The sequence below is a fragment of the Gopherus flavomarginatus genome, chromosome 12, assembly GCF_025201925.1.
Source record: "Gopherus flavomarginatus isolate rGopFla2 chromosome 12, rGopFla2.mat.asm, whole genome shotgun sequence".
NCBI classification, from domain to species: domain Eukaryota; kingdom Metazoa; phylum Chordata; order Testudines; family Testudinidae; genus Gopherus; species Gopherus flavomarginatus.
This window is the reverse complement of record NC_066628.1, coordinates 2,745,836-2,768,458: the sequence shown is the minus strand read 5'-3', so window position 1 is coordinate 2,768,458 and position 22,623 is coordinate 2,745,836. Positions and strand designations below refer to the sequence as shown.

At 63.6% G+C, this 22,623-nt stretch overlaps 1 protein-coding gene across 3 annotated transcripts; it reads right to left on the bottom strand.

The window, feature by feature from the left end:
• Positions 1-1,557: 1,557 nt before the first annotated feature.
• ABHD16A (abhydrolase domain containing 16A, phospholipase) lies at positions 1,558-22,050 on the bottom strand. Of its 3 annotated transcripts, none has more exons than XM_050920561.1 (22): positions 21,875-22,050; positions 20,297-20,356; positions 19,801-19,867; positions 19,174-19,260; positions 18,982-19,067; positions 18,296-18,369; positions 17,962-18,066; positions 17,085-17,199; positions 16,827-16,928; positions 15,029-15,092; positions 14,276-14,325; positions 13,814-13,937; positions 13,548-13,652; positions 12,287-12,350; positions 11,646-11,702; positions 11,340-11,402; positions 11,160-11,236; positions 10,878-10,976; positions 10,533-10,579; positions 8,619-9,922; positions 7,364-7,634; positions 7,197-7,297 (listed from the first exon to the last, which is right to left on the bottom strand). In XM_050920561.1, exons 1-20 carry the CDS (start codon positions 21,995-21,997, stop codon positions 9,839-9,841), a joined length of 1,653 nt encoding a protein of 550 aa, XP_050776518.1. In that variant the 5' UTR covers positions 21,998-22,050; the 3' UTR covers positions 7,197-7,297; positions 7,364-7,634; positions 8,619-9,838. The 3 variants fall into 3 exon arrangements, with proteins under 3 accessions (XP_050776519.1, XP_050776518.1, XP_050776520.1); XM_050920563.1 differs by having other exon boundaries at positions 7,199-7,297; positions 20,297-20,353; positions 21,875-22,049; XM_050920562.1 differs by lacking the exons at positions 7,197-7,297; positions 7,364-7,634 and adding an exon at positions 1,558-1,807.
• Positions 22,051-22,623: the final 573 nt, after the last annotated feature.

Genomic DNA, 22,623 nt, shown 5'->3' with positions numbered 1-22,623 from the left:
GGGATCATTTCGATGGACGCCCCGGCCGGGCAGCCTGTGGGGGCAGAGCCGAAAGTGATGGATCCAGTTAACGACCCGGCCCCTGCTGGCTGCTTCCTGCTTCCCCCTCCCAGAGCCAGGGAGAGAACCCAGGCGTCCTGGCTCCCTCCCGCCCCCATTCTAACCCACCAGCCCCCACTCCCCTGCCAGAACCAGGGAGAGAACCCAGACCTCCTGGCTCCTGGCCCCCCGGCAGTGCTGTTACCGGGCGCGACGGGCACGGAGATCAGCGGGGCGGCCTGGCTGGGGCTGGCACAGAAGGCCCCCATGTCGTTCATGTGGAGGGGTCGCAGTTGGAGGACAGAGATTCGGGTTCTCCGACTCGTTAGGAGCCGCAGCTGCTTCTTAAACCTCCGCTCTGGATGTGTAAATTGTCTGTATCCCACTGCTGCCACCAGCGCAGCGCGGGTACCGCGGGACCCACCGCCCGCTCCGGCTCAGCCTCGTCAGGGTGCAGGGGAGACTCACTGTCGAGCCGGCTTCTGCCGTCACCTCTGGGTCCGCGAACTCCAGAGCCGAGCGGTTCCTGCCTACTAGAGGGCTCGAGTGACAGGGACCCCTGGCCTGGCGTGGAGATGGAGCCACTTCTGGGGCGGGTAACAGCTGAACACAAGTTTGGGACAGGAAGTGAAGGGGAGGGGTGCATCCAGGTGATGCCACAGGGGGAGAGTTTTAGGGCTCACCGGCTCTGGGGTTCTGCTGGGAGTTGGGTTCCACACAGAGCGCACTGAGGCCAGGGCAGAGCGCCCCCCAAGCCCTCCATTCCCCAGCCGAGCCCCCACCTAGCGAGTGAGAGAGCCCAGCCCCACGGCCCGGTCGCCTCCTCACCTTGCTGAGCCCCCTGGGGCACCGCTGCCAGGAGGGTGAGGGCCAGGGGCAGGAGAAGGGGCTGCATGGTGGAGGGGAGAGGGGTCTCCCGGTGCAGGGTGCGTCTGCCTCTGGGCAGGGGCGTTGTTCACAGGGCTACAGCAAGTGAAAGCTGCAACCAGCCAGGCACAGGATATGACATGGGCCCTTGTTCAGTAGCCGCCTTGTGCTAGGGACAGAAGCCAGGAGTCCGGGTTCCCACCCCCCTGCTCTAACCACTGGGCCACATATCCCTCTCCATGCTGGGGTTTGAACCCAGGTGTCCTGGCTCCCAGCCCCCAACACCCAGGGTTTAACCCACTTACCACCTAGCAGTTTGTGCAGTTAACAGGCAGGACGCAAAGCTGGGGGTCGTGGGTTCAAATCCTGCCCACGGAGGCGGGTGGCCTTGGCGTGAACTGACCTCATCGTCACTTGTCCCTTGCCAGGAGCGGAGACGTGGTTTACTCTGGGGGGGCTTGGGGGGGCTGGTTATAGGGGGACCCCTTGGCTGGCACTGAGACACGGCTCATTCAGGGAGGGCATGGGGGGCTCTGCGCAGATGTTTGGGGCAGGAAAGGAGGGGGAGCTGCATCTGCCTGAACCCCACCCCCCAGAGCCAGGCCCAAAGGGCAGGGTCTTGAGGACAGAGGTTACATCACAGACGTGAGGTTTCAAAGGCAGATTTTAATGCCACAATCCGTTAACCTGGGGAACTCCCCACCACAGGATTTTAACAGGGATTTCCAGCATCTTCCAGCTGAATTTCCCATCACCTGGGACAGGAGTCGGGGTGTGAACACAACGCAGGAGGGGGGTGTCACACAATAGTGGCATAGACTGTGGTGCCATGTGGGGGAAGAGGTGGAGCTCGAGCCATCAGGGGGTGCTGGACTTCAGCGTAAAGCAGGGGGCCTGGGACCTGGGGAAAGAAGAGTTAATGAGCTAGAGAGATCTCTCTTTTACCCCCTGCCCCCACCAGCCCTGCAGGTGCCCCTCACTCCCGACCTGCAGCCCCTGCTAGCCCAGCCCTGGGCTCCCCTCAGCTCTGCCGGTGCCCCTCACTCCCGACCCGCAGCCCCTGCCAGCCCAACCCTGCCCCCCTAGCTCTGCCGGTGCCCCTCACTCCTGACCCGCAGCCCCTGCTAGCCCAGCCTTGCCCCCCCTCCAGCTCGGCCGGTGCCCCTCACTCCCGACCCGCAGCCCCTGCTAGCCCAGCCCTGCCCCCGCTAGCTCTGCTGGTGCCCCTCACTCCTGACCCGCAGCCCCTGCTAGCCCAGCCCTGCCGGTGCCCCTCACTCCTGACCTGCAGCCCCTGCTAGCCCAGCCTTGCCCCCCCTCCAGCTCGGCCGGTGCCCCTCACTCCCGACCCGCAGCCCCTGCTAGCCCAGCCCTGCCCCCGCTAGCTCTGCTGGTGCCCCTCACTCCTGACCCGCAGCCCCTGCTAGCCCAGCCCTGCCGGTGCTCCTCACTCCCAACCCGCAGCCCCCTGCTAGCCCACCCCTGCCCCCCCCCGCCCTGACAGTGCCCCTCACTCCCGACCCACAGCCCCTTCCAGCCCAGCCCTGCCCCCCCCCCGCCAATCGCTACCGGTGTCCCTCACACTCTCACTTCTCTTTCCCGACTCTGGGGCGTGAGGCGTCTTTCAGTCGATTTGGCTCCGAGCCGCGGCTCTTCCGAGGGGGATAAATGGAGCCTGGGGGCTCCTTGGCAGAGGATGGAGAGAAGGAGAAAATGGAGAGGGAAGTAGGGATGGGATAGTGGGGGGGAGATCTGAGCAAGGAGCCAGTTGACCTGTGGAACTACCCACCACTGGGTCCTTGCGGACTGAACATGGCTGGGAGGGTTACGGACCCGGCTACTCAGGCAAGAGACTTGGCATCCACTCTGCACTCAGCTGGCGAGGTGGGATACCGGGGTAGCTGGCCCCCATGGCTCTGACCCATGGTGGGAGCGGCGGGATATTGGGGTAGCTGGGCCCCACGGCTCTGACCCGTGGTGGGAGCGGTGGGATACCGGGGTAGCTGGGCCCCATGGCTCTGACCCGTGGCGGGAGCGGCGGGATATTGGGGTAGCTGGGCCCGTGGCTCTGACCCATGGTGGGAGCGGTGGGACACCGGGGTAGCTGGCCCCACGGCTCTGACCCATGGTGGGAGCGGTGGGACACCGGGGTAGCTGGCCCCACGGCTCTGACCCGTGGTGGGAGCGGTGGGACACCGGGGTAGCTGGCCCCACGGCTCTGACCCGTGGTGGGAGCGGTGGGACACCGGGGTAGCTGGCCCCACGGCTCTGACCCGTGGTGGGAGCGGTGGGACACCGGGGTAGCTGGCCCCACGGCTCTGACCCGTGGTGGGAGCGGTGGGACACCGGGGTAGCTGGGCCCCACGGCTCTGACCCGTGGTGGGAGCGGTGGGACACCGGGGTAGCTGGGTCCCACGGCTCTGACCCGTGGTGGGAGCGGTGGGATATTGGGGTAGCTGGGCCCCATGGCTCTGACCCGTGGTGGGAGCGGTGGGACACCGGGGTAGCTGGTCCCACGGCTCTGACCCGCGGTGGGAGCGGTGGGATATTGGGGTAGCTGGGCCCCACGGCTCTGATCCGTGGTGGGAGCGGTGGGATATTGGGATAGCTGGGCCCCACGGCTCTGACCCGTGGTGGGAGCGGTGGGACACCGGGGTAGCTGGCCCCACGGCTCTGACCCGTGGTGGGAGCGGTGGGATATTGGGATAGCTGGGCCCCACGGCTCTGACCCGTGGTGGGAGCGGTGGGATATTGGGATAGCTGGGCCCCACGGCTCTGACCCGTGGTGGGAGCGGTGGGACACCAGGGTAGCTGGGCCCCACGGCTCTGACCCGCGGTGGGAGCGGTGGGATATTGGGGTAGCTGGGCCCCACGGCTCTGACTCGCGGTGGGAGCGGTGGGACACCGGGATAGCTGGGCCCCACGGCTCTGACCCGTGGTGGGAGCGGTGGGACACCGGGGTAGCTGGCCCCACGGCTCTGACCCGTGGTGGGAGCGGTGGGACACCGGGGTAGCTGGGACCCACGGCTCTGACCCGTGGTGGGAGCGGTGGGATATTGGGGCAGCTGGGCCCCACGGCTCTGATCCGTGGTGGGAGCGGTGGGATATTGGGATAGCTGGGCCCCACGGCTCTGACCCGCGGTGGGAGCGGTGGGATATTGAGGTAGCTGGGCCCCACGGCTCTGACCCGTGGTGGGAGCGGTGGGACACCGGGGTAGCTGGCCCCACGGCTCTGACCCGCGGTGGGAGCGGTGGGACACCGGGGTAGCTGGCCCCACGGCTCTGACCCGTGGTGGGAGCGGTGGGACACCGGGGTAGCTGGCCCCACGGCTCTGACCCGTGGTGGGAGCGGTGGGATATTGGGATAGCTGGGCCCCACGGCTCTGACCCGTGGTGGGAGCGGTGGGACACCAGGGTAGCTGGGCCCCACGGCTCTGACCCGTGGTGGGATCGGTGGGATATTGGGATAGCTGGGCCCCACGGCTCTGACCCGTGGTGGGAGCGGTGGGATATTGGGATAGCTGGGCCCCACGGCTCTGACCCGTGGTGGGAGCGGTGGGATATTGGGATAGCTGGGCCCCACGGCTCTGACCCATGGTGGGAGCGGTGGGACACCGGGGTAGCTGGCCCCACGGCTCTGACCTGTGGTGGGAGCAGTGGGATATTGGGGTAGCTGGGCCCCACGGCTCTGACCCGTGGTGGGAGCGGTGGGATATTGGGATAGCTGGGCCCCACGGCTCTGACCCGTGGTGGGAGCGGTGGGACACCGGGGTAGCTGGCCCCACGGCTCTGACCCGCGGTGGGAGCGGTGGGATATTGGGGTAGCTGGGCCCCAAGGCTCTGACCCATGGTGGGAGCGGTGGGATATTGGGATAGCTGGGCCCCACGGCTCTGACCCGTGGTGGGAGCGGTGGGATATTGGGATAGCTGGGCCCCACGGCTCTGACCCGTGGTGGGAGCGGTGGGATCTTGGGATAGCTGGGCCCTACGGCTCTGACCCGTGGTGGGATATTGGGGTAGCTGGGTCCCACGGCTCTGACCCATGGTGGGAGCGGTGGGACACCGGGGTAGCTGGCCCCAGGGCTCTGACCCGCGGTGGGAGCGGTGGGATATTGGGGTAGCTGGGTCCCACGGCTCTGACCCATGGTGGGAGCGGTGGGACACCGGAGTAGCTGGCCCCACGGCTCTGACCTGTGGTGGGAGCGGTGGGATATTGGGATAGCTGGGGCCCAAGGCTCTGACCCGTGGTGGGAGCGGTGGGATATTGGGATAGCTGGGCCCCACGGCTCTGACCCGTGGTGGGAGCGGTGGGATATTGGGATAGCTGGGCCCTACGGCTCTGACCCGTGGTGGGAGCGGTGGGATATTGGGGTAGCTGGGCCCCATGGCTCTGACCCGTGGTGGGAGCGGTGGGATATTGAGGTAGCTGGGCCCCACGGCTCTGACCCGCGGTGGGATATTGAGGTAGCTGGGCCCCACGGCTCTGACCCGTGGTGGGAGCGGTGGGACACCGGGGTAGCTGGCCCCACGGCTCTGACCCGTGGTGGGAGCGGTGGGATATTGGGATAGCTGGGCCCCAAGGCTCTGACCCATGGTGGGAGCGGTGGGACACCGGGGTAGCTGGGCCCCAAGGCTCTGACCCATGGTGGGAGCGGTGGGATATTGGGATAGCTGGGCCCTACGGCTCTGACCCGTGGTGGGAGCGGTGGGACACCGGGGTAGCTGGCCCCACGGCTCTGACCCACGACGGGAGCGGTGGGACACCGGGGTAGCTGGGCCCCATGGCTCTGACTCGCGGTGGGAGCGGTGGGACACCGGGATAGCTGGGCCCCACGGCTCTGACCCGTGGTGGGAGCGGTGGGACACCGGGATAGCTGGGCCCCACGGCTCTGACCCGTGGTGGGAGCGGTGGGACACCGGGGTAGCTGGCCCCACGGCTCTGACCCGTGGTGGGAGCGGTGGGACACCGGGGTAGCTGGCCCCACGGCTCTGACCCACGGTGGGACACCGGGGTAGCTGGCCCCACGGCTCTGACCCGCGGTGGGAGCGGTGGGACACCGGGGTAGCTGGCCCCACGGCTCTGACCCGCGGTGGGACACCGGGGTAGCTGGCCCCACGGCTCTGACCCGCGGTGGGACACCGGGGTAGCTGGCCCCACGGCTCTGACCCGCGGTGGGACACCGGGGTAGCTGGCCTCACGGCTCTGACCCGCGGTGGGAGCGGTGGGACACCGGGGTAGCTGGCCCCACGGCTCTGACCCACGACGGGAGCGGTGGGACACCGGGGTAGCTGGGCCCCACGGCTCTGACCCACGGTGGGAGCGGTGGGATATTGGGGTAGCTGGGCCCCACGGCTCTGACCCGCGGTGGGAGCGGTGGGACACCGGGGTAGCTGGCCCCACGGCTCTGACCCGCGGTGGGAGCGGTGGGACACCGGGGTAGCTGGCCCCACGGCTCTGACCCGCGGTGGGAGCGGTGGGACACCGGGGTAGCTGGCCCCACGGCTCTGACCCGCGGTGGGAGCGGTGGGATATTGGGGTAGCTGGCCCCACGGCTCTGACCCGTGGTGGGAGCGGTGGGACACCGGGGTAGCTGGCCCCACGGCTCTGACCCGCGGTGGGAGCGGTGGGACACCGGGGTAGCTGGCCCCACGGCTCTGACCCGCGGTGGGAGCGGTGGGATATTGGGGTAGCTGGCCCCACGGCTCTGACCCGTGGTGGGAGCGGTGGGATATTGAGGTAGCTGGGCCCCACGGCTCTGACCCGCGGTGGGAGCGGTGGGATATTGAGGTAGCTGGGCCCCACGGCTCTGACCCGCGGTGGGAGCGGTGGGATATTGAGGTAGCTGGGCCCCACGGCTCTGACCCGCGGTGGGAGCGGTGGGATATTGAGGTAGCTGGGCCCCACGGCTCTGACCCGTGGTGGGAGCGGTGGGACACCGGGGTAGCTGGCCCCACGGCTCTGACCCATGGTGGGAGCGGTGGGACACCGGGGTAGCGGGTCTGCGGGTGGGGGGTTGTGCGTGTTTGTTTCTTTCTCTCGTTTGTTTTGACTCTGTTGGTTCCTGACGGAAGAACATGGGAGACACACGATGAAAACACGTTTCTCCCCAGCCCCGGACTCCTGGGTCCCTTCCCCCACCCCGGGGGGCTACCACTCCCCAGACTCCTGGGTCTCTCCCTCTTCCTGCCCACCCCAAGCTGGGGCTCTGCTCCCCGGACTCCTGGGTCCCTCTCTCCGTCCCCATCCTCTGCTGGGGGTGCAGCTCCCCGACTCCTGGGTTCCCGACTCACCTGCCCCGCCTCCGTCTCCACAGGCACCAAGCGCCCAACCCTGCCCCGATCAGACCCAGAGCCGCCGCCGCGACCCAGATCCCCCACTGAGAGCCGGGGCCTGGAACAGAGGCAGAGTCAGGGCCAGCAGGGGCACCGTGGGGCAGGGTGTGGGGCACAATCTTACCTGGGCCCCCTGCCCTGAGGGGAGGCTCCACGCAGAACTCAAAGCCGCCAGAGGCGGCGCCGAGGCGACATTCCCAGCGCCCCCAGGCCGCCCGCCGGGACGGGTCCAGCTGCACGGTAGCCCCCCGCTCCCGCTTGGTAGCCCAGGGGCCGGGATTTGAGGAACCAGCGGAAGGAGGCCGGGCCGGCCAGCAGGGGGCAGCGGCGGCAGCGGAGGGTCAGGGCCAAGGGGGAGGTCCGGTTGGAGGAGACGGTGAGGTTGTTCCGACAGCCTGGGGGGGCAGATGGGGTGAGCGAGGCGGGGCCCTGGCTGGGGAGCCCCCGGTGACCCCAGAGCTGACGGGGGCCGGGGGGGGTCTGGCCTCACCTCCTGTCACCTCCAGCCGGATGGGGGCCTCGGCCTCAGACTCCCTAAGGCAGGCGAAGGTCCCCGAGTCGCTCATGACCAGGTCCCGGAGCAGCAGGGCCCCCGGGGCCGAGGGGTGGGGGCCCAGGCGCCCCCTGAACTGGGCTGGGGGGAGCTCCAGCCTGGGGGGCAGCCGGGCGATTTCAAGGTTTCTGGAGTTGCCAGCACATTTGGGGTATTGGGGGGCCCAGACCCAGCGCACCCGGGGGCCCGGAGCCCCACAAGGGAGCAGAATCTGATCCCCGGCCCCCCCGTACCTCCAGCCGTGGGGGGAAGCGTTAGCGTGCCCCTCACTCCCGACCCGCAGCCCCTGCTAGCCCAGCCCTAGGCCCCCCCAGCTCTGCCGGTGCCCCTCACTCCTGACCTGCAGCCCCTGCTGGCCCAGCCCTAGGCCCCCCCAGCTCTGCCGGTGCCCCTCACTCCTGACCCGCAGCCCCTGCTAGCCCAGCTCTGCCCCCCCAGCTCTGCCGGTGCCCCTCACTCCCGACCCGCAGACCCTGCTAGCCCAGCCCTGGGCCCCCCCAGCTCTGCCGGTGCCCCTCACTCCTGACCCGCAGCCCCTGCTAGCCCAGCTCTGCCCCTCACCAGCCCTGCCGGTGCCCCTCACTCTGAACCCACAGACCCTGCTAGCCCAGCCCTGGGCTCCCCCAGCTCTGCCGGTGCCCCTCACTCCCGACCTGCAACCCCTGCTAGCCCAGCGCAGCCCTCCCCAGCCCTGGCTCACTCCCGACCCGCAGCCCCTGCTAGCCCAGCCCTGGGCCCCCCCAGCCCTGCCGGTGCCCCTCACTTCTGACCCGTAGCCCCTGCTAGCCCAGCGCCCCCTCCCCCAAGTTCTGCCAGTGCCCCTCACCCCACAGCAGGCTGGGCACCAGCAGGGCCAGCAGGACCCAGACGGTCGAGCCCATCGGTTCAGGGCGTCTCCCCGCCAGGGTCCGCATCTCGCTCCAGGGCAGGAACTGACAGGGGCAGGGGGGAAATGGGGGGAGCCGTCATGGTTGGCACCTCCAGGGCTGAGTCAGGGGCCGGGGCCCTTATCACGGCAGCCCAGACTTCCACCAGCCCAGCCGCACCCGGGTCTGCCGGGAGCCTGAGCCAGCCGGTCCCCACAGCGTTCACTCTGAAACCTACTGATGGTCACTTCCCTGCTGTTCGTGCCTGCAGATGCCCCCCCTACCAAGCTGCCCCTCAGGGCTGAAATGCTCCCTACTGCCCCAGCTACTCCTGCCCTGTTGACAGAGGGCAGTGAGTTCTGACAGCTGCCTCTGGGAGCCCGTCCTTTCATTGTGGGGCAGGCGAATGAGGCGCCCGCCCGTCTCCAGAGACCAGCGCTCAGGTCGTTTTAACTGGAAAGGAAACGGTGGCGGGTTTCTAATTCCAGGCTGCAGCTAGTGGCAGTGAGTTCCCCAGGTTAACGACTGGTCACAGGGGAGCCTCCCCAGCCTGGTTTGATCAGAGCCTGGTGCTCAGGGGCCCACAGGTTAATTAAGGCCTTGGCGTGCGGGAGAGAGCTCCGTCGGCTAACGAGGGGCGTAAGTGGGCGACCCCCGGTGAAGGGGGCTCAGCACCATAGCGGAGAAGAGGCCCCATGGGACAGGCCCAGCCGCCCTGGGAGATCATCTGGCCCCACATCCAGTAGCTGGGAGTTCCCCAGCCCCTGCACAGCCGCATTGAAGCAGCTGCCAGGATGAACGTTAGGCACCGACCCCTCCCCATCTCTGCCCACCCCGGCAGGCCTGGGAACGAGGGGTTGCCCCCTGCTGGAGGAAAGTGGAGCCACTGTGGGCCAGGGCCCCCTGATGGCTGGGCCGAGGATCCAGGCATAGGGGGGCTGCCCCTCAGAGCTGGCTGCATCGCCGCAGGCACACAGACCCCAAGTACAAAAAATACCTTCTTTACTGTTAGTTTCTCCAGCTCGGGGGGCCCCCAGGTTTGGGGGTGGGGGCGGATTTACAGCGTGCGGTGGGGGGCTCACACACAGCAGGGAGGGGGGCACCCGGCTCCATATAAAACAGACCAACGGGGGAGTGGGGTGTCAGTGCAATTGATGGGCATGATGGGGGGGCCCCCTGGCTACAAGTGCCAGGGCAAACGGAAGGCTGGGGGGGGCAGTGGGGTGCAGTGTGTCGCCTCGAAGTTCTGCAGGTGCTTCCGGGCCTGGGGGGCAGAGAAGAGGGAGGGAATCAGTGATGGGGGGCAGGGAGGGACACCTCAGCCCCTGCTGTGGCCACTAGCTGGAGAGAGAACCCAGGAGTCCTGGCTCCCAGCCCTACCCTGCTCTAACCACCAGGCCCAACTCCCCTCCCAGAGCTGGGAGAGAACCCAGGAGTCCTGGCTCCCAGTCCCCCTCTTGCTCTAATCCCCCACCCCCCACTCCCCTCCCAGAGCCGGGGAGAGAACCCAGGAGTACTGGCTCCCAGCTCCCCCCTGCTCTAACCCCCCAGCCCCGACTCCCCTCCCAGAGCCGGGGAGAGAACCCAGGAGTCCTGGCTCCCAGCCCCACCCTGCTCTAACCACCAGGCCCCACTCCCCTCCCAGAGCTGGAAGAGAACCCAGGAGTCCTGGCTCCCAGTCCCCCTCTTGCTCTAATCCCCCACTCCCCTCCCAGAGCCGGGGAGAGAACCCAGGAGTCCTGGCTCCCAGCTCCGCCCTGCTCTAACCCACCAGCCTCCACACCCCTCCCAGAGCCAGGGAGAGAACCCAGGAGTCCTGGCTCCAGGCCCTGCACCCCCACCCCGGGAGGGAGGGGCTATGAGAGTACACTCACCAGGAACAGGGCCAGCTGCCGTCGCCCCTCGGGCATCATGTCCTCCCCTGGGGGAAGGTGAAAGGCCAAAGGTTAGGCAGAGACCGATCCCCCAGGCTGATTCCCCTCCAACTCCTCCCCCCCCCCCAACAGCCCCACTGGCTGCTGCCACTCCAACTATCCACCCCAGCCACCCCCTGGGTGGAGACCTCCCGCCCCAAACATCACCCCAGCCACCCCACATGGGCTGATCCCCAGCACCCGCGCGGGCCGGTTCTCAGCCCAGCGATCCTCCCGCCCATGCCAAGCTGATTGGCCGGACCTGTGGCCCCAGCATCCCACCGGCCAGCCCAGCCCCACACTCACCCATGCTCCATGGGAAGCGGCGGCCGTGCTCGGCCTGGTAGGAGTTCAGCACGGACAGGCACCAGTCCTCATCCACCTCGTAGGAGCTGTACACAGAGGCTGCGGGGAGGGGTCCGGTTAGAGCGGGCCTGGGTGGGGGGGGCAGGACGCCTGAGTTCTCTCCCGGGCTCTGGGAGGGGAGTGGGGGCTGATGGTTAGAGCAGGGGGGGCTGGGGGCCAGGACTCCTGGTTCTCTCCCCGGCTCTGCGAGGGGAGAAGGGGCTGTTGGATTACAGCATTTACCTTCCTCCACAGCATTAGAAGCCTCTAGCCATTCCCGAACGACTCGCACCCCCTCCTCGGCCATCACCTTGGGGTACCTGGAACGGGGGGAGGGGGGTTAGACATGCTGCGTTCCGGTGGTGCCCCTCACTCCCAAACCGCAACCCCCTGCGATCCCAGCCCTGGGCTCCCCCAACTCACCGGTGCTGGAGGAGTTTCAGCAGCAGGTCATTCCCCCTGTTTGACATGATATCTTCCGGGACTCTACGGCACACCAAACAGTGGGCAGAGTTAAGGGTATTTTCCAAACTCTTCACTGACATGAGTTTGATGGTTCTCTGAGTTCTTTATATGGCACACTAGAACTCCAGTATCCACTCCCCCAAACCCTCTAGACCCCACTTCCCTCCCTGTGCGGGGGATGGAACCCAGGAATCCTGGCTCCCGCCTCCATCTCCTCCCGCTCTAACCACTAGACACCCACATCCCTCCCGGACCTTTACTCACGTGGTTGTGATAATTTCATCCTTTGTTCTTCTGACCAGCAACACGGGCCCCTGGTATCTTGGGAACCAGAGAAAGAGAAACTCCTAAGCAAGGCCGCATGTCCGGGTGGGGTGGGTGCAGGGGAGACAGTAAATTAACACCCCCTCCCCCATCCAAGATGAGAGACTTCACCAGCGGCAAGTAGTCCCGAGGGTTAGTCCTGAGGGCCAAGGTTGTGCATGGGTTCAAGAAGGGATAACGTTAACCTGCGGAACTCCCCACGCCATGATATTGTCCTGATCAACGTGCCACTAGATACCAGAGGCCAGGATAGAAGGAGAGAGTTAGACTTCACCATTGGCTTTCACTGGGTCATGGAGCCAGCTGCCACAGGATACGAGGACAAGATTTTGGCGGGATTAGGGGAAGAAAGGATTTAGCCAGGAATATGCATGAAATAACACGGCAGGCAGTTCCACAGGTTATCAGTAAGGCCCGGAGTTTAGCAGGCCAGGGCCCAGAGATCGGGTTTCACAACCACACCCTGTCGCCTGGGGCTGGGTTTTTCTGAGCCGAACACCTGCAGAGCGCCACCCTGAGAACCTGAGATTCGTCAGGTCTCAACTTTCCCCCACCCCCCGCGCCTCAGTTTCCCTTTTTACCTGCAAAGCTGCTCGCCGTTGTTCAGGTTCAAGTATTGCCTCACCGTCCTGGTGACTAAGCCTCCTAGGACACGCAGGTTTCAGAGGAATTAGAACTCAAAAACAAAATCGTTGAGAGTCAAGTACACTGTAGCTGCAGAAACACCCAGGGGGCTTTCGTCAACACCCGGGGGTGTTTCATCAACACCATGCTTAATAAACAGGTTTCTAAGGAACGAGCAGGATTGACGCTACCCATGACCAGGCTCTGCTTCCAAACGGGTGCCATATAAAACATCGGTTGCAACGGTGACGCAGTACAAGCGCTGGCTAACTCGCGGCAGGGCGACACAGCCCAGGAGGTCTTCCACGGCCCATTTCCAGGCTCTCAAAGAGCTTTATGAAGGAGGCCAGTCCCCATCAGCTCCATTTTACAGATAGGGAAACTGAGTCACAGAATGGTGACGTCACCCAGCAGGCCAGGGAAAGCCGGAAATAAACCCCAGGTCCCGGAGTGCAACGCTCTATCTAAAGGCCACCCCACCCACTGGAGAGATCGGAGCAATCTAGCCGCACGTTGTGCACCAGGCAGGTGCAATGCAGAACATCAGTTGCAACAGTGACCGTACGTTGCCTCGTTAGGCCAAAAGCGGCTGGTCACTAACGAGCGACAGACGCAGCCAGAGGCTGGGAGCTGCTCTCTGGCAAGCCAGCCCGGCTCACGCCTCGCGCAGGTGCAGGACAGAACACTGGTTGCAACAGGGATGCTCGTATTAACAGTGGACTGACCCATTTTCCACAGGGGAAGAAATGAATCCCCCGCACAAACGGCTAATGGAACCTCTCACAGGGGAGAGGAAGCTACCCCCCGCCTAACCCCTGATAATGGAAGCTTCCTCCATTTCTGCAGCCAATTGGGTTTGCTCACCCCTACCACCGCCCACATGGGACGCTCCAGAATGTCATGGCTCAGGGGGAATTGAGTGGCTGGGTAGGGTCATATGACCTCCTGGGGGGTCGGAAAGTGGGGGAACTGTGAGATGGGATAGGCTGGCGGGTTCTCAGACTAGTCCATGTGTCTGAGGCAAGGGGCCGAACCACGTGGGCAGTGTGAAGAGGGGAAGGGCTGAACCACATGGGCAGAGGGAAAGGGGGGGTAAAAAGGCGGAACCATGCGGGCAGCTTAGACGGGAAGGTCTGAACCACACAGGCGTGGTGCAGGGGTGTGTGGGGGGGAACGGGCTGAACCACATGAGCAGAAGGAAAGGGGGGGGTCACTTACTGCAGCTCTCTGGCATGACCTTGAGTGCCAGGGGGACCAGGTCGTCAAAGGAGGCATCCAGCACCAGGGCGCTGATGTCTGGGTATGACATGGCCGCCCACGTGGCTGCAGGAGAGAAGGCATCAGCGGCGAGGTGCGTGGGTGGGAGTAGATCAGCCCCCTGCCTGGGACAGTGCTTCGATCTGTCCCCTCTTCTGACCCTCCCCCCGGTATATGGTCCCTCCCTCTCCAACCTAGCCCCATAGTTCCTACCCCCTCCCCGGTACCTGTGAAGCCCCCGATGGACCAGGCGTACACCACGATGTCCTCGGGCAGGAAGCCCAGCTGGTGGATGGCGTATTGCATCACCACATCCATGGCGTTGGCCTCGTTCTGTGGCAGGGGGATGCCCTGTGGGGGAGAGTGGGGGTGTTGGGAGCCCAGATTCCTGGGTTCTCTCCCCAGCTCTGGGAGGGGAGTGGGGGCTGCTGGGTTAGAGCGAGGGGGCTGGGATTCAGGACTCCTGGGTTCTCTCCCCGGCTCTGGGAGGGGAGTGGGGGCTGGTGGGTTAGAGCGGGAGGGCTGGGACCCAGGACTTCTGGGCTCTCTCCCAGCTCTGGGAGGGGAGTGGGGGCTGCTGGGTTAGAGCGGGGGGGCTGGGAGCCAGGACTTCTGGGTTCTCTCCTAGGTCTGAGAGGGCAGTAGATCTGGTGGTTAGAGCACAGGGAGGCTGGGAGCCTGGGACTCACCGTGCTGCCAGCGAAGCCGGGGTGGTTCCATCCGAGCACCGAGTAGCCAGCTGGGAGGGAGAAGCGGGGGGGGGGGGGGGGAAGAGGAGGGAGGTTAACGTGAGGCCATGCGCAGCAGGGACAGAACCCGCTGGACGGATGCCAGAGAGATCATCAGTTGAAACAATGTGCGGGGAGCTGCTGGACAGTTCCACTGCGGAGTATGGGGGGGCCACAACTCACCCCTGGTGTCCTGGAGTTTAGGACAACCCATGCCCCCAAACTGGAGTGCTCTAGGGCAGACAGAAAGGTGGCGGCCCCAATCCCCTCCTCAAATAGAAATGGATCCTTCCCAATGAACCCCCATCCCATGCAGAGAAATGGACTGGGCCAAAGAAAGGTTACCTGATCCCTGCACCCCCATCCTACACAGTGATATGGGTTAGTTGAACCAGGACCATCCCAAGGAAAGGTGGATTGGCCCAAATGGGGCTGCCCTAACCTGTCCCCCCACATACAAAAAATGGGTGGGTTCAAAGGCCATCCACCCCAACCCCCTATCCCAAAGCACAGGAATGATCTAATCCAAAGGGAGACACCCCCCCACCCCAGCCTTCACCCCCATCCAGAGCAGGTAGATTGGTCCAAAAGCAGTGCCCCCCCTAAGCATAGAAGTGGACTGGTCCAAGCAGAGCTGTGCCCTACTCCTGCCAAAGGGATTGGATTCTACCAAAGTGGAAAGGGGGGGAGATCACCAGTGATGCCGGATCATACCATCCAGGGGGGTAGGCAGGCAGCCAACCTCATAGAATCCAGCGTTGCCTTCACAACAGATCACCTAAGGTTGGGTGGGGGACACAGAGGGGACAATGAGGGTCCCGCTGAACCTCAACTCAAGCGCGTCCATTCGGCCTCCCTAAAATCAGATACAGGCTCCGCCCTCGCCCCCCCTCTCCTGGGCCCATCCTAAGGGCTTGTCTACATCAGAAAGTTGCAGCGCTGGTGAGGGAGTTACAGCGCTGCAACTTAGGAGGTGTACACATCTGCAGGGCACCACCAGCGCTGCAACTCCCTGTTTGCAGCGCTGGCCGTACTCCCGTTTTGTCTCGGGTGTAGAGGATCCAGCGCTGGTGATCCAGCGCTGGTAATCAAATATAGACACTTACCAGCGCTTTTCTTGACCTCCGTGGAATAAGCAGGTATCCCAGCATACCTGAGGAAGCCTCTGGTAATCAAGCTGGTCTCCTTCCCCGGTTTGCTCTCGCGTTCCCCGAACCCCGAGCAAGCAGGTCTCCTTCCCTGAGGTTTGCTGGGTGGTTCCGGGAACGCGAGAGCAAACTGGGAAAGGAGACCAGCTTCGCCGCGGTTTGCTCTCGCGTTCCCCGAACCCCGAGCAAGCAGGTCTCCTTCCCTGAGGTTTGCTGGGTGGTTCCGGGAACGCGAGAGCAAACCGGGAAAGGAGACCAGCTTCGCCGCGGTTTGCTCTCGCGTTTCCCGGAACCACCCTGCAAACCGCAGGGAAGGAGACCTGCTTGTTCGGGGAACGCGAGAGCAAACCGCGGCGAAGCTGGTCTCCTTTCCTGGGTTTGCTCTCGCGTTCCCCGAACCACCCAGCAAACCGCAGGGAAGGAGACCTGCTTGTTCGGGGAACACTGGAGCAAACCGGGGAAGGAGACCCGATTCCCCGCGGTTTGCTCTTGCGTTCCCCGAACCCCGCTTGAAGCCGCCCAACAGCGCTGCAGTGTGGCCACATCTAACACCACTTGCAGCGCTGGTTGCTGTAAGTGTGGCCACTCTGCAGCGCTGGCCCTATACAGCTGTACTAATACAGCTGTAACAACCAGCACTGCAAAATTTTAGATGTAGACATGGCCTAAGTTGCTGCAGCATCATCATGCGTCTGCTCCCCAGCTGCCCTGCCCCAGAGGTGGCTGCATTTTGGTGGGGAGGAAGTCATCCCTATGTATTAAAATACTCTGTGACTTCAGTTCCATTTCAGGCAGGCGCAGGGAGTTCTGTCCTTGGCCAGGGGACTGTTTTCAAGTTGTTCCCCCACCCTCCTAGTTGGCAGGAGGGGGCATTATGAGCGCAATGCGAAGCTGGGCCCCCTGGTCAAATTTGGACCCCAGCTGGGTTCTATGTCCCCTTAGCATAGGCAGCGCCGGGAATAAAGCTGCTACGAACACTGTCGGCTGGGAGACAGGAAAGCGTTACACCAAGGGAGAGGCCGCCAATCATTCCTGGTGGTGCCAAGTGGGGACCCCTCAATCCCCACTGGCTGGCACCAAGTGGCTGGTGCTGCCTCCAGCCCACGGGGCCCGATTGCCCTGTGATCGGCTCTTTCACTATGAATTACTGGCATTTTATACCACCAGCCGTCTGCCTGGCGCTGCGCCACCTCCTGCTCGATCTGCCCTGCTCCCAGGACAGGGTTCGCCCCATCACCATGGGAAGCGCCTGGGCCGTGGATCTGTCCCCCCAGAGCCCCTGCTTTCCAGATCCAGACCCCCATCCCGTGTGATCCACGTCCCGGCTGGACTAAGCCCCCGCCGCCGAGCAGAGAAACGCTCACCAGTTTCTTGCCGTGGGGCTCGGAGCTTTCCCGACGGTCCACGAACATCGTGTCAATCTCGTTGCCGTCACAGGCTAACAGCTTGGCTCGTTTCCCGTTGTACTGGGCCGCGAGGGGAGAGATTGGAGCAGGGTTAAACCAGAAACTGGCTCGGGGAAGAGAGTGGGGGCTAGTGAGTTGGAGTGTGCGTGTGGAGGGGCTGGGAGCCAGCTGCATCCTGTTCTCTCCCCAGCTGCATCCTGTGCCTCCTGCACTCACCTCCTCCACCAGGCGGGCCTGGCCCTGCAGCAGCATGGGCATGACGGCTTTCTGTAGCAGGTAGACGGAGCCGGGATACAGCATCCTGCGCCCGAAGGTGTGCGCCACGATGTAGCTAGGGGGGCAGAGGGAGGCGGTAGGTGGGGGCAGCACAGTCCCCTGGCCCGTCCCTTGGAAGGGAATCCACCCAGCCTCCCCCCTCCCCCCAGGAGATCTGTTTATGGGTCAGTTTGGGGATGAAGTCACATGACAACCCTCCCCAGCCAAACAAGGTCTGGGATACACAGGTCCATGGCCTAAAAGTCCCATGTCCCACTTAACCTCAGCCAATAGGCAGCAAGGAGCACTCCAGCCAATCAGAAGGCAGGATTCTACCCCTTCCCCCCAACATCCCAAAGCTACCACCCCGTCAACCAACCAGAAATCATGGAGTTGCACCCCCAGCCAATCAGCAGCCAGGATCCCCTCCCAGCATTCCAAAAACACTCACCAGCCCTCAGCCAATCAGTATCCTTCCCTCTCAGCATTCCAGAACCACTGTGCCTGCCCATCCCTGTGGCCAATCAGCAGACAGGACCCTCTATCAACATTGCAAAGCCACCTCCCCCTCCACAGGCTGACCAATCAGCATCCAGGAGACACTCCCAATGTGCCAGTTCCTCCCCCACACCATCTGGCCAATCAGCACCAAGGAGTCCTCTCTGCCCTTCCCTGCATCTCCCATGATGCCCTGGTGCTGATGCCATGACTCCCATAATGCCTTGGAGGGGTTTCTAGAAGTCGGGGAGACCCAAGCAGTCTGCAGCCCTCCCTCCAGCCAATGGGAACCCAGGATCTGGCAAAGTCCCTCCCCTGGGTGCCAGGGGGCGGAGCCTACCTGGCGATCTGGCAGGGCAGCTTCTTGATGGCATGGAGGAAGCCGTTGGCCGCGCTCCGGTGTTTGGGCTCCGGCCGCAGCAGCGAGACGCCCCGGGAGTCCGACCTGCGGGGCAGCGAACAAGAGGCTTACAGTGGGGGCTGGGAGCCAGGACGCCTGGGTTCTCTCCCTGCCTCTTGGAGGAGAGTGGGGTCTAGTGGTTAGAGCGGGGGGGGGAGAGCCAGGACTCCTGAGTTCTCTCCCTGGCTGTGGGAGGGGAGTGGGGTCTAGTGGTTAGAGCGAGGGGGAGGGAGGAAAGAGAGCCAGGACTCCTGGGTTCTCTCCCTGCACCCACCGGCTAGTGACCTTGTCCCAGCGGAAGTCCACGGGCCAGCTCCGGAAGTCGAAGTTGTAGCTGGCGAGTTTCTTCTGCAGCAAGGAGAGATAGAGAAAAAGGAAGGAAGGAGGTGAGACGGACCTAGAGAGATCGACGGAGGGGTGTGCTGGGCTGCCCCCTCCCCCTGGCTGGAATGGGTCATTCCAGCCAGCCAGTCCGCCCCCTCACAGCAGAGTGAGCAGCATGTCGGCACCCCCTGCTGGCCGGGGGTGCTCTGGCAGGTGAGCTCAACCCCAGCATGGAGAGGGACAGGCCACGAGGGGAATTGAGCATCATGGGCGGTGCAGCGCGGAGGGGCTGGGCCGCCAGGCATCCTGGGAAACGGGCTGGCACCGAGGGAAGCCACAGGCACCATGGGAGATGGCAAATGGCACCGGGGGAGTGGGCAGCAAGGCATCCTGGGAGATACAGGCAGGGTTGGCCCCTGAGCATCCTGGGAGACCACAGGGGGAAGCGGAGGCAGAAAAGCATCATGGGTGACAGGTTGGAGCAGGCTGCAGGGTGTCCTGGGAGCTGGGTGGGACGCAGCTGTGAAGGATCATGGGCGACAACCCCCTGGGAGGAGGGCTGTGTTGCTTCCCCCCAACCGTAGCCGGGCGGGGGGGAGCCGAGGGGAGAGGTCAGGGTTCCCCCATCCTCTTCACCTTGATTTCTGGGGTGCCGATGCGGTGGCTATCTTCCAGGATGGTGATGAACTGGATGTACTGGGGGTTGGCCCAGCGCCCGATGCCTGTGACAGAGACACCAAGTTAGAGACATCCGGTATATCCATGGAAAGAACCCAGGAGTCCTGGCTCCCAGCCCCCCCAGTCTAACAACCAGCTCCCACTCCTTACCTCTCAGGCAGGCGACCCCGGCCAAAAGGAGCAGCATGGTCCCAGCGTAGTGAGAGAAAGGAACCACCTTCGACATAGTCAGGTATCCTGCGGGGGGTGGAGAGGCACGTGTCCCTTAGCCAGGGTTCAGCAGACACCCAAGCTGCGCCCCCAGGGAGGGATCAGCCTAGAGTGATGCAGCCCACCTCTGGGGTGAAGCAGCTGGGGAACAGCCGCATGTAACACTGCACTGAGATGGCTCACTTAGCTGGCTGCATCTGATGCCATGGGGCAGGGTCTGGCAGTAGCCCAATGACACCACTGCATTTTGGGACAGGAAGTGAATGGGAAATCGCAGCTATAAAAATAACTGCCGGGTGGGATGTTTAAGGCAGACAGAATTGAGCAAGGGCCAGAGGAGAGTGCCCCCGGCTGAAATTCCCAGCCCGGCTCCTGGCAGCACAATGCCCCTAGCACTTCCATGGGCCCAGCCCTGACCGCCGGGGAGAGCCTCCCCTGCTGACCCCCCCACAGCCCTGCTCCCAGCAGTGCTGCTCCCCCTAGCACTGCCCTGGGGCCAGCCCTGACTGCCGGGAGAGCACCCCCTGCTGACCCCAGCCCCGCTCCCGACAGCGCAATGCCCCCTACCTTTTCGGTACAAGTAGAACATAGCCAGGGGGGAAGTGTAATAGGAAATAGACCAGAGCACCGACGCCTGCAAGGAACAGGAAAGGGCCAGTAGGATGATACAGCCAACAAAACCCAACCCCAGGACTCCTGGGTTCTCTCCCCAGCTCCAGGTGGGCTGTAGTGGTTAGAGCAGGGGGGCTGGGAGCCAGGACTCCTAGGTTCTATCCCAGCTGTGGCAGGGAGCGGGTTCTGGGGTTCACCGCAGGGCAAGGATTGCAGGCTGCTGCAGGGCCGGAGTATCTAACCCAGCCAGGGCCCGTGGGACGGGATTAGAAACAAACATGTTTTCACTGCAGAGTGAGTCATTGCTTCCCTCTGGGGCAGTTTATGGAGGGGTGAGAGGGACCAGGAAATGCGGTGCAGAGAGTGGAGTCTAGTGGTTACAGCAGGGGCTAGAAGCCAGGATGCTGGGTTCCACTGAATGACCCAGCCCCGAAGGCGCAGGGGGACTCACCAAGGCCAGGATGCTGTCAGCATGCTTCTCCAGTGTCCGTGGCTGGTAGTACGACTCCTGCTAGGAGAGACTCCATGTCATTTCGAGCCCCCTGGGGCCCCTTTTAGCCCCTGGGGGTTCGGGTGACCAGGAGGGTGTGGGAAACTCTGGGAGTTAAGCCTCCAAATTAGATGGGGGGAAACCCAGACAGATCCCCATCCTGCCACCAAGGAGCCAACAGGGTGTTATGGGTTGGGAGAGGGGGCATATACCATAGGGCTGGAATCAGTCCATGTGGGGCCCATGGGGGTAAGAGAGGCGGCAACACCACGCCAACTTGGACCACCCATCGAAGGACATGGTGGCCACTTTGGTGAGATCACACGAGGGGTTATGCCAACCCAATGCCACCTGAGTGACAAGGCGGTGGCCACACTGGAGACACACCAACATGGCGGCTCAGGGAGGAGAAAGAAACAGCAGCAGCCATTTTAAAGTAACGCCAACCTGGCACTGCAAGGGTGGCGGTGCGTCAGCCATTTTGGTGACGCCATGCTGGAACTGGGCCAACCTCATGCCTCTGCAGCCATTTCGGTGACGCCATTTTGCAGTCAGGCCAACTTGGCACCTCAGGGATGGGGCCACGGTAGCCATTTTGTTTACATCACACAGGAGTCACGCCAAAACGGCGCCTCTGGGGATGGCATCATGGTGGCCATTTTGGCAAGGCCACATACACAGGAGTCATGCCAACTGCTGGGGGAAGGTGTCATGGCAATAGGATGAGAATGGGAGCCAAGGTAAGGGGAATATTTATGGTTGGGGGGCTGGGAGATATCAGATAGTGGAAAGGGGTAAGATGCCCCATTGATACTCTCCTCCCCCCATTTCCTGTAATAGTCTGTCCCAGGTGGATATTAACACTCTCACTCCTGGAAGATACCATGCTGGATAATGGGGGGAACTGGATTTCTTCAAGTACCATACACAGTGGACTGATCCATTGGTATATCAATACACTAGAGCCTAGGAGAGACCACGTACAGCCATGTCCCCCACCATCCTCCTTGTGATGGGTCTCTCTTGAGTAGGTGAGAACATCATTACCTCAAAGGCTAGCAGCTACCACATCAGGAGCTACAGAGTGGCACCCCCCCCATGTCCTACAATGGTTTCTCCAAGGCAGCATCAATAGCTGCGGGGTTGGGACGATATCATTGGATAATGGGGACGAAGGTCCAATTCCTTGTGACTCCCCCAATTTCCTACAAAAGGGGGTGCCCGTCAATACCATATTGGAGAATGGAAAGGGTTCAGCTCACCCCCTCCATGTGCTACAATGGTCTCTCCCAAGGGAGGAGTATCAATCCCCTGGGGATACTACGCTGGATAACGGGGAGCAGCCCAGAGGACCAACCCCCCCATGTTCCATTATGGTAGCGCCCAGAGGGATATCAAGATCCTGGGGCTCAAAACATTCCATGATGGACAATGGGGAGCTGCCCCCTTTCTCCACCATGGTCTTGCCCAAGCCCCCATAGAAATAACGGGAGCCCGGGCGATACCATTGTCTCCCGCGGGGGGAGGAGGCGGACTCACCCAAGAACCATCCTGGGCCCCCTCGGCTGCCTCGTCCCCATCCCGGGGGGGCCTGGCCGGCCCCCGATCTCGATAGACCCGGTACAGCCGCGGCCCCAGCACACAGCTCAGCAGCTTCGCCATCTTGGCCCGGACCAAAGCCGGGGGCCGGGTAGACGGGGGGGGGGCTGGGGGTAAAGAAACTCCACTTCCGGGTTCTCTACAGGAGCCCGGGGCGGACAGACTTAACCAGAGGTTTTCAGAACGCTTCCCTCTGAGAGACGGTTCTTAAAGGGCCAAGCGACCGTTTTCTCGTGCCCCCCCCCCGCTCTTAAAGAGCCAGGCCTCCATTTCCCCCCTACCTTCCCCCCTCAAATTTAGTCCTGTGGTGGGGGACGAAAGGGGGTGTTGCCATGACTACGGCTGGGTTGCACCAGCCTGGCATGTCCAGGGTGGGGACGTGGTGGCCATGTTGGGAGTAATGCCAACTGGGCAGCCATTTTGGTGCCGGCATAGGGGGCAGAGGGGGTCACGCCAACTGGGTGGGGGCCTGGCAGCCGTTTGGGAGGTGGCATCAACTGGCCGCTGGGGTGGGGACACAGCCACCATTTTTGAGCGGCTGTATTGGTCTCATGCCAACTTGGCAGCTCTGAGCTGGGGGATGCGGCGGCCATGTTGGTATCACCATGTTGGAGCTAGGCCATGATGGCGTCTCTGGGATGTGTCGGCCATTATTGGTCTTATGCCAACTTGGCGTCTCTGAGCTGATG

Bases quoted from the DNA above. Each gene is read 5' to 3' on its own strand.
- ABHD16A (XM_050920562.1), bottom strand. From the start codon at position 21,997: ATGGCGAAGCTGCTGAGCTGTGTGCTGGGGCCGCGGCTGTACCGGGTC. The intron at 20,357-21,874 runs GTGAGTCCGCCT...AGTCTCTCCTAG, and splicing joins GGGCCCAGGATGGTTCTTGG to CAGGAGTCGTACTACCAGCC. The intron at 12,351-13,547 runs GTAAGTGACCCC...TGCGTGTCCTAG, and splicing joins GGTCATGCCAGAGAGCTGCA to GAGGCTTAGTCACCAGGACG.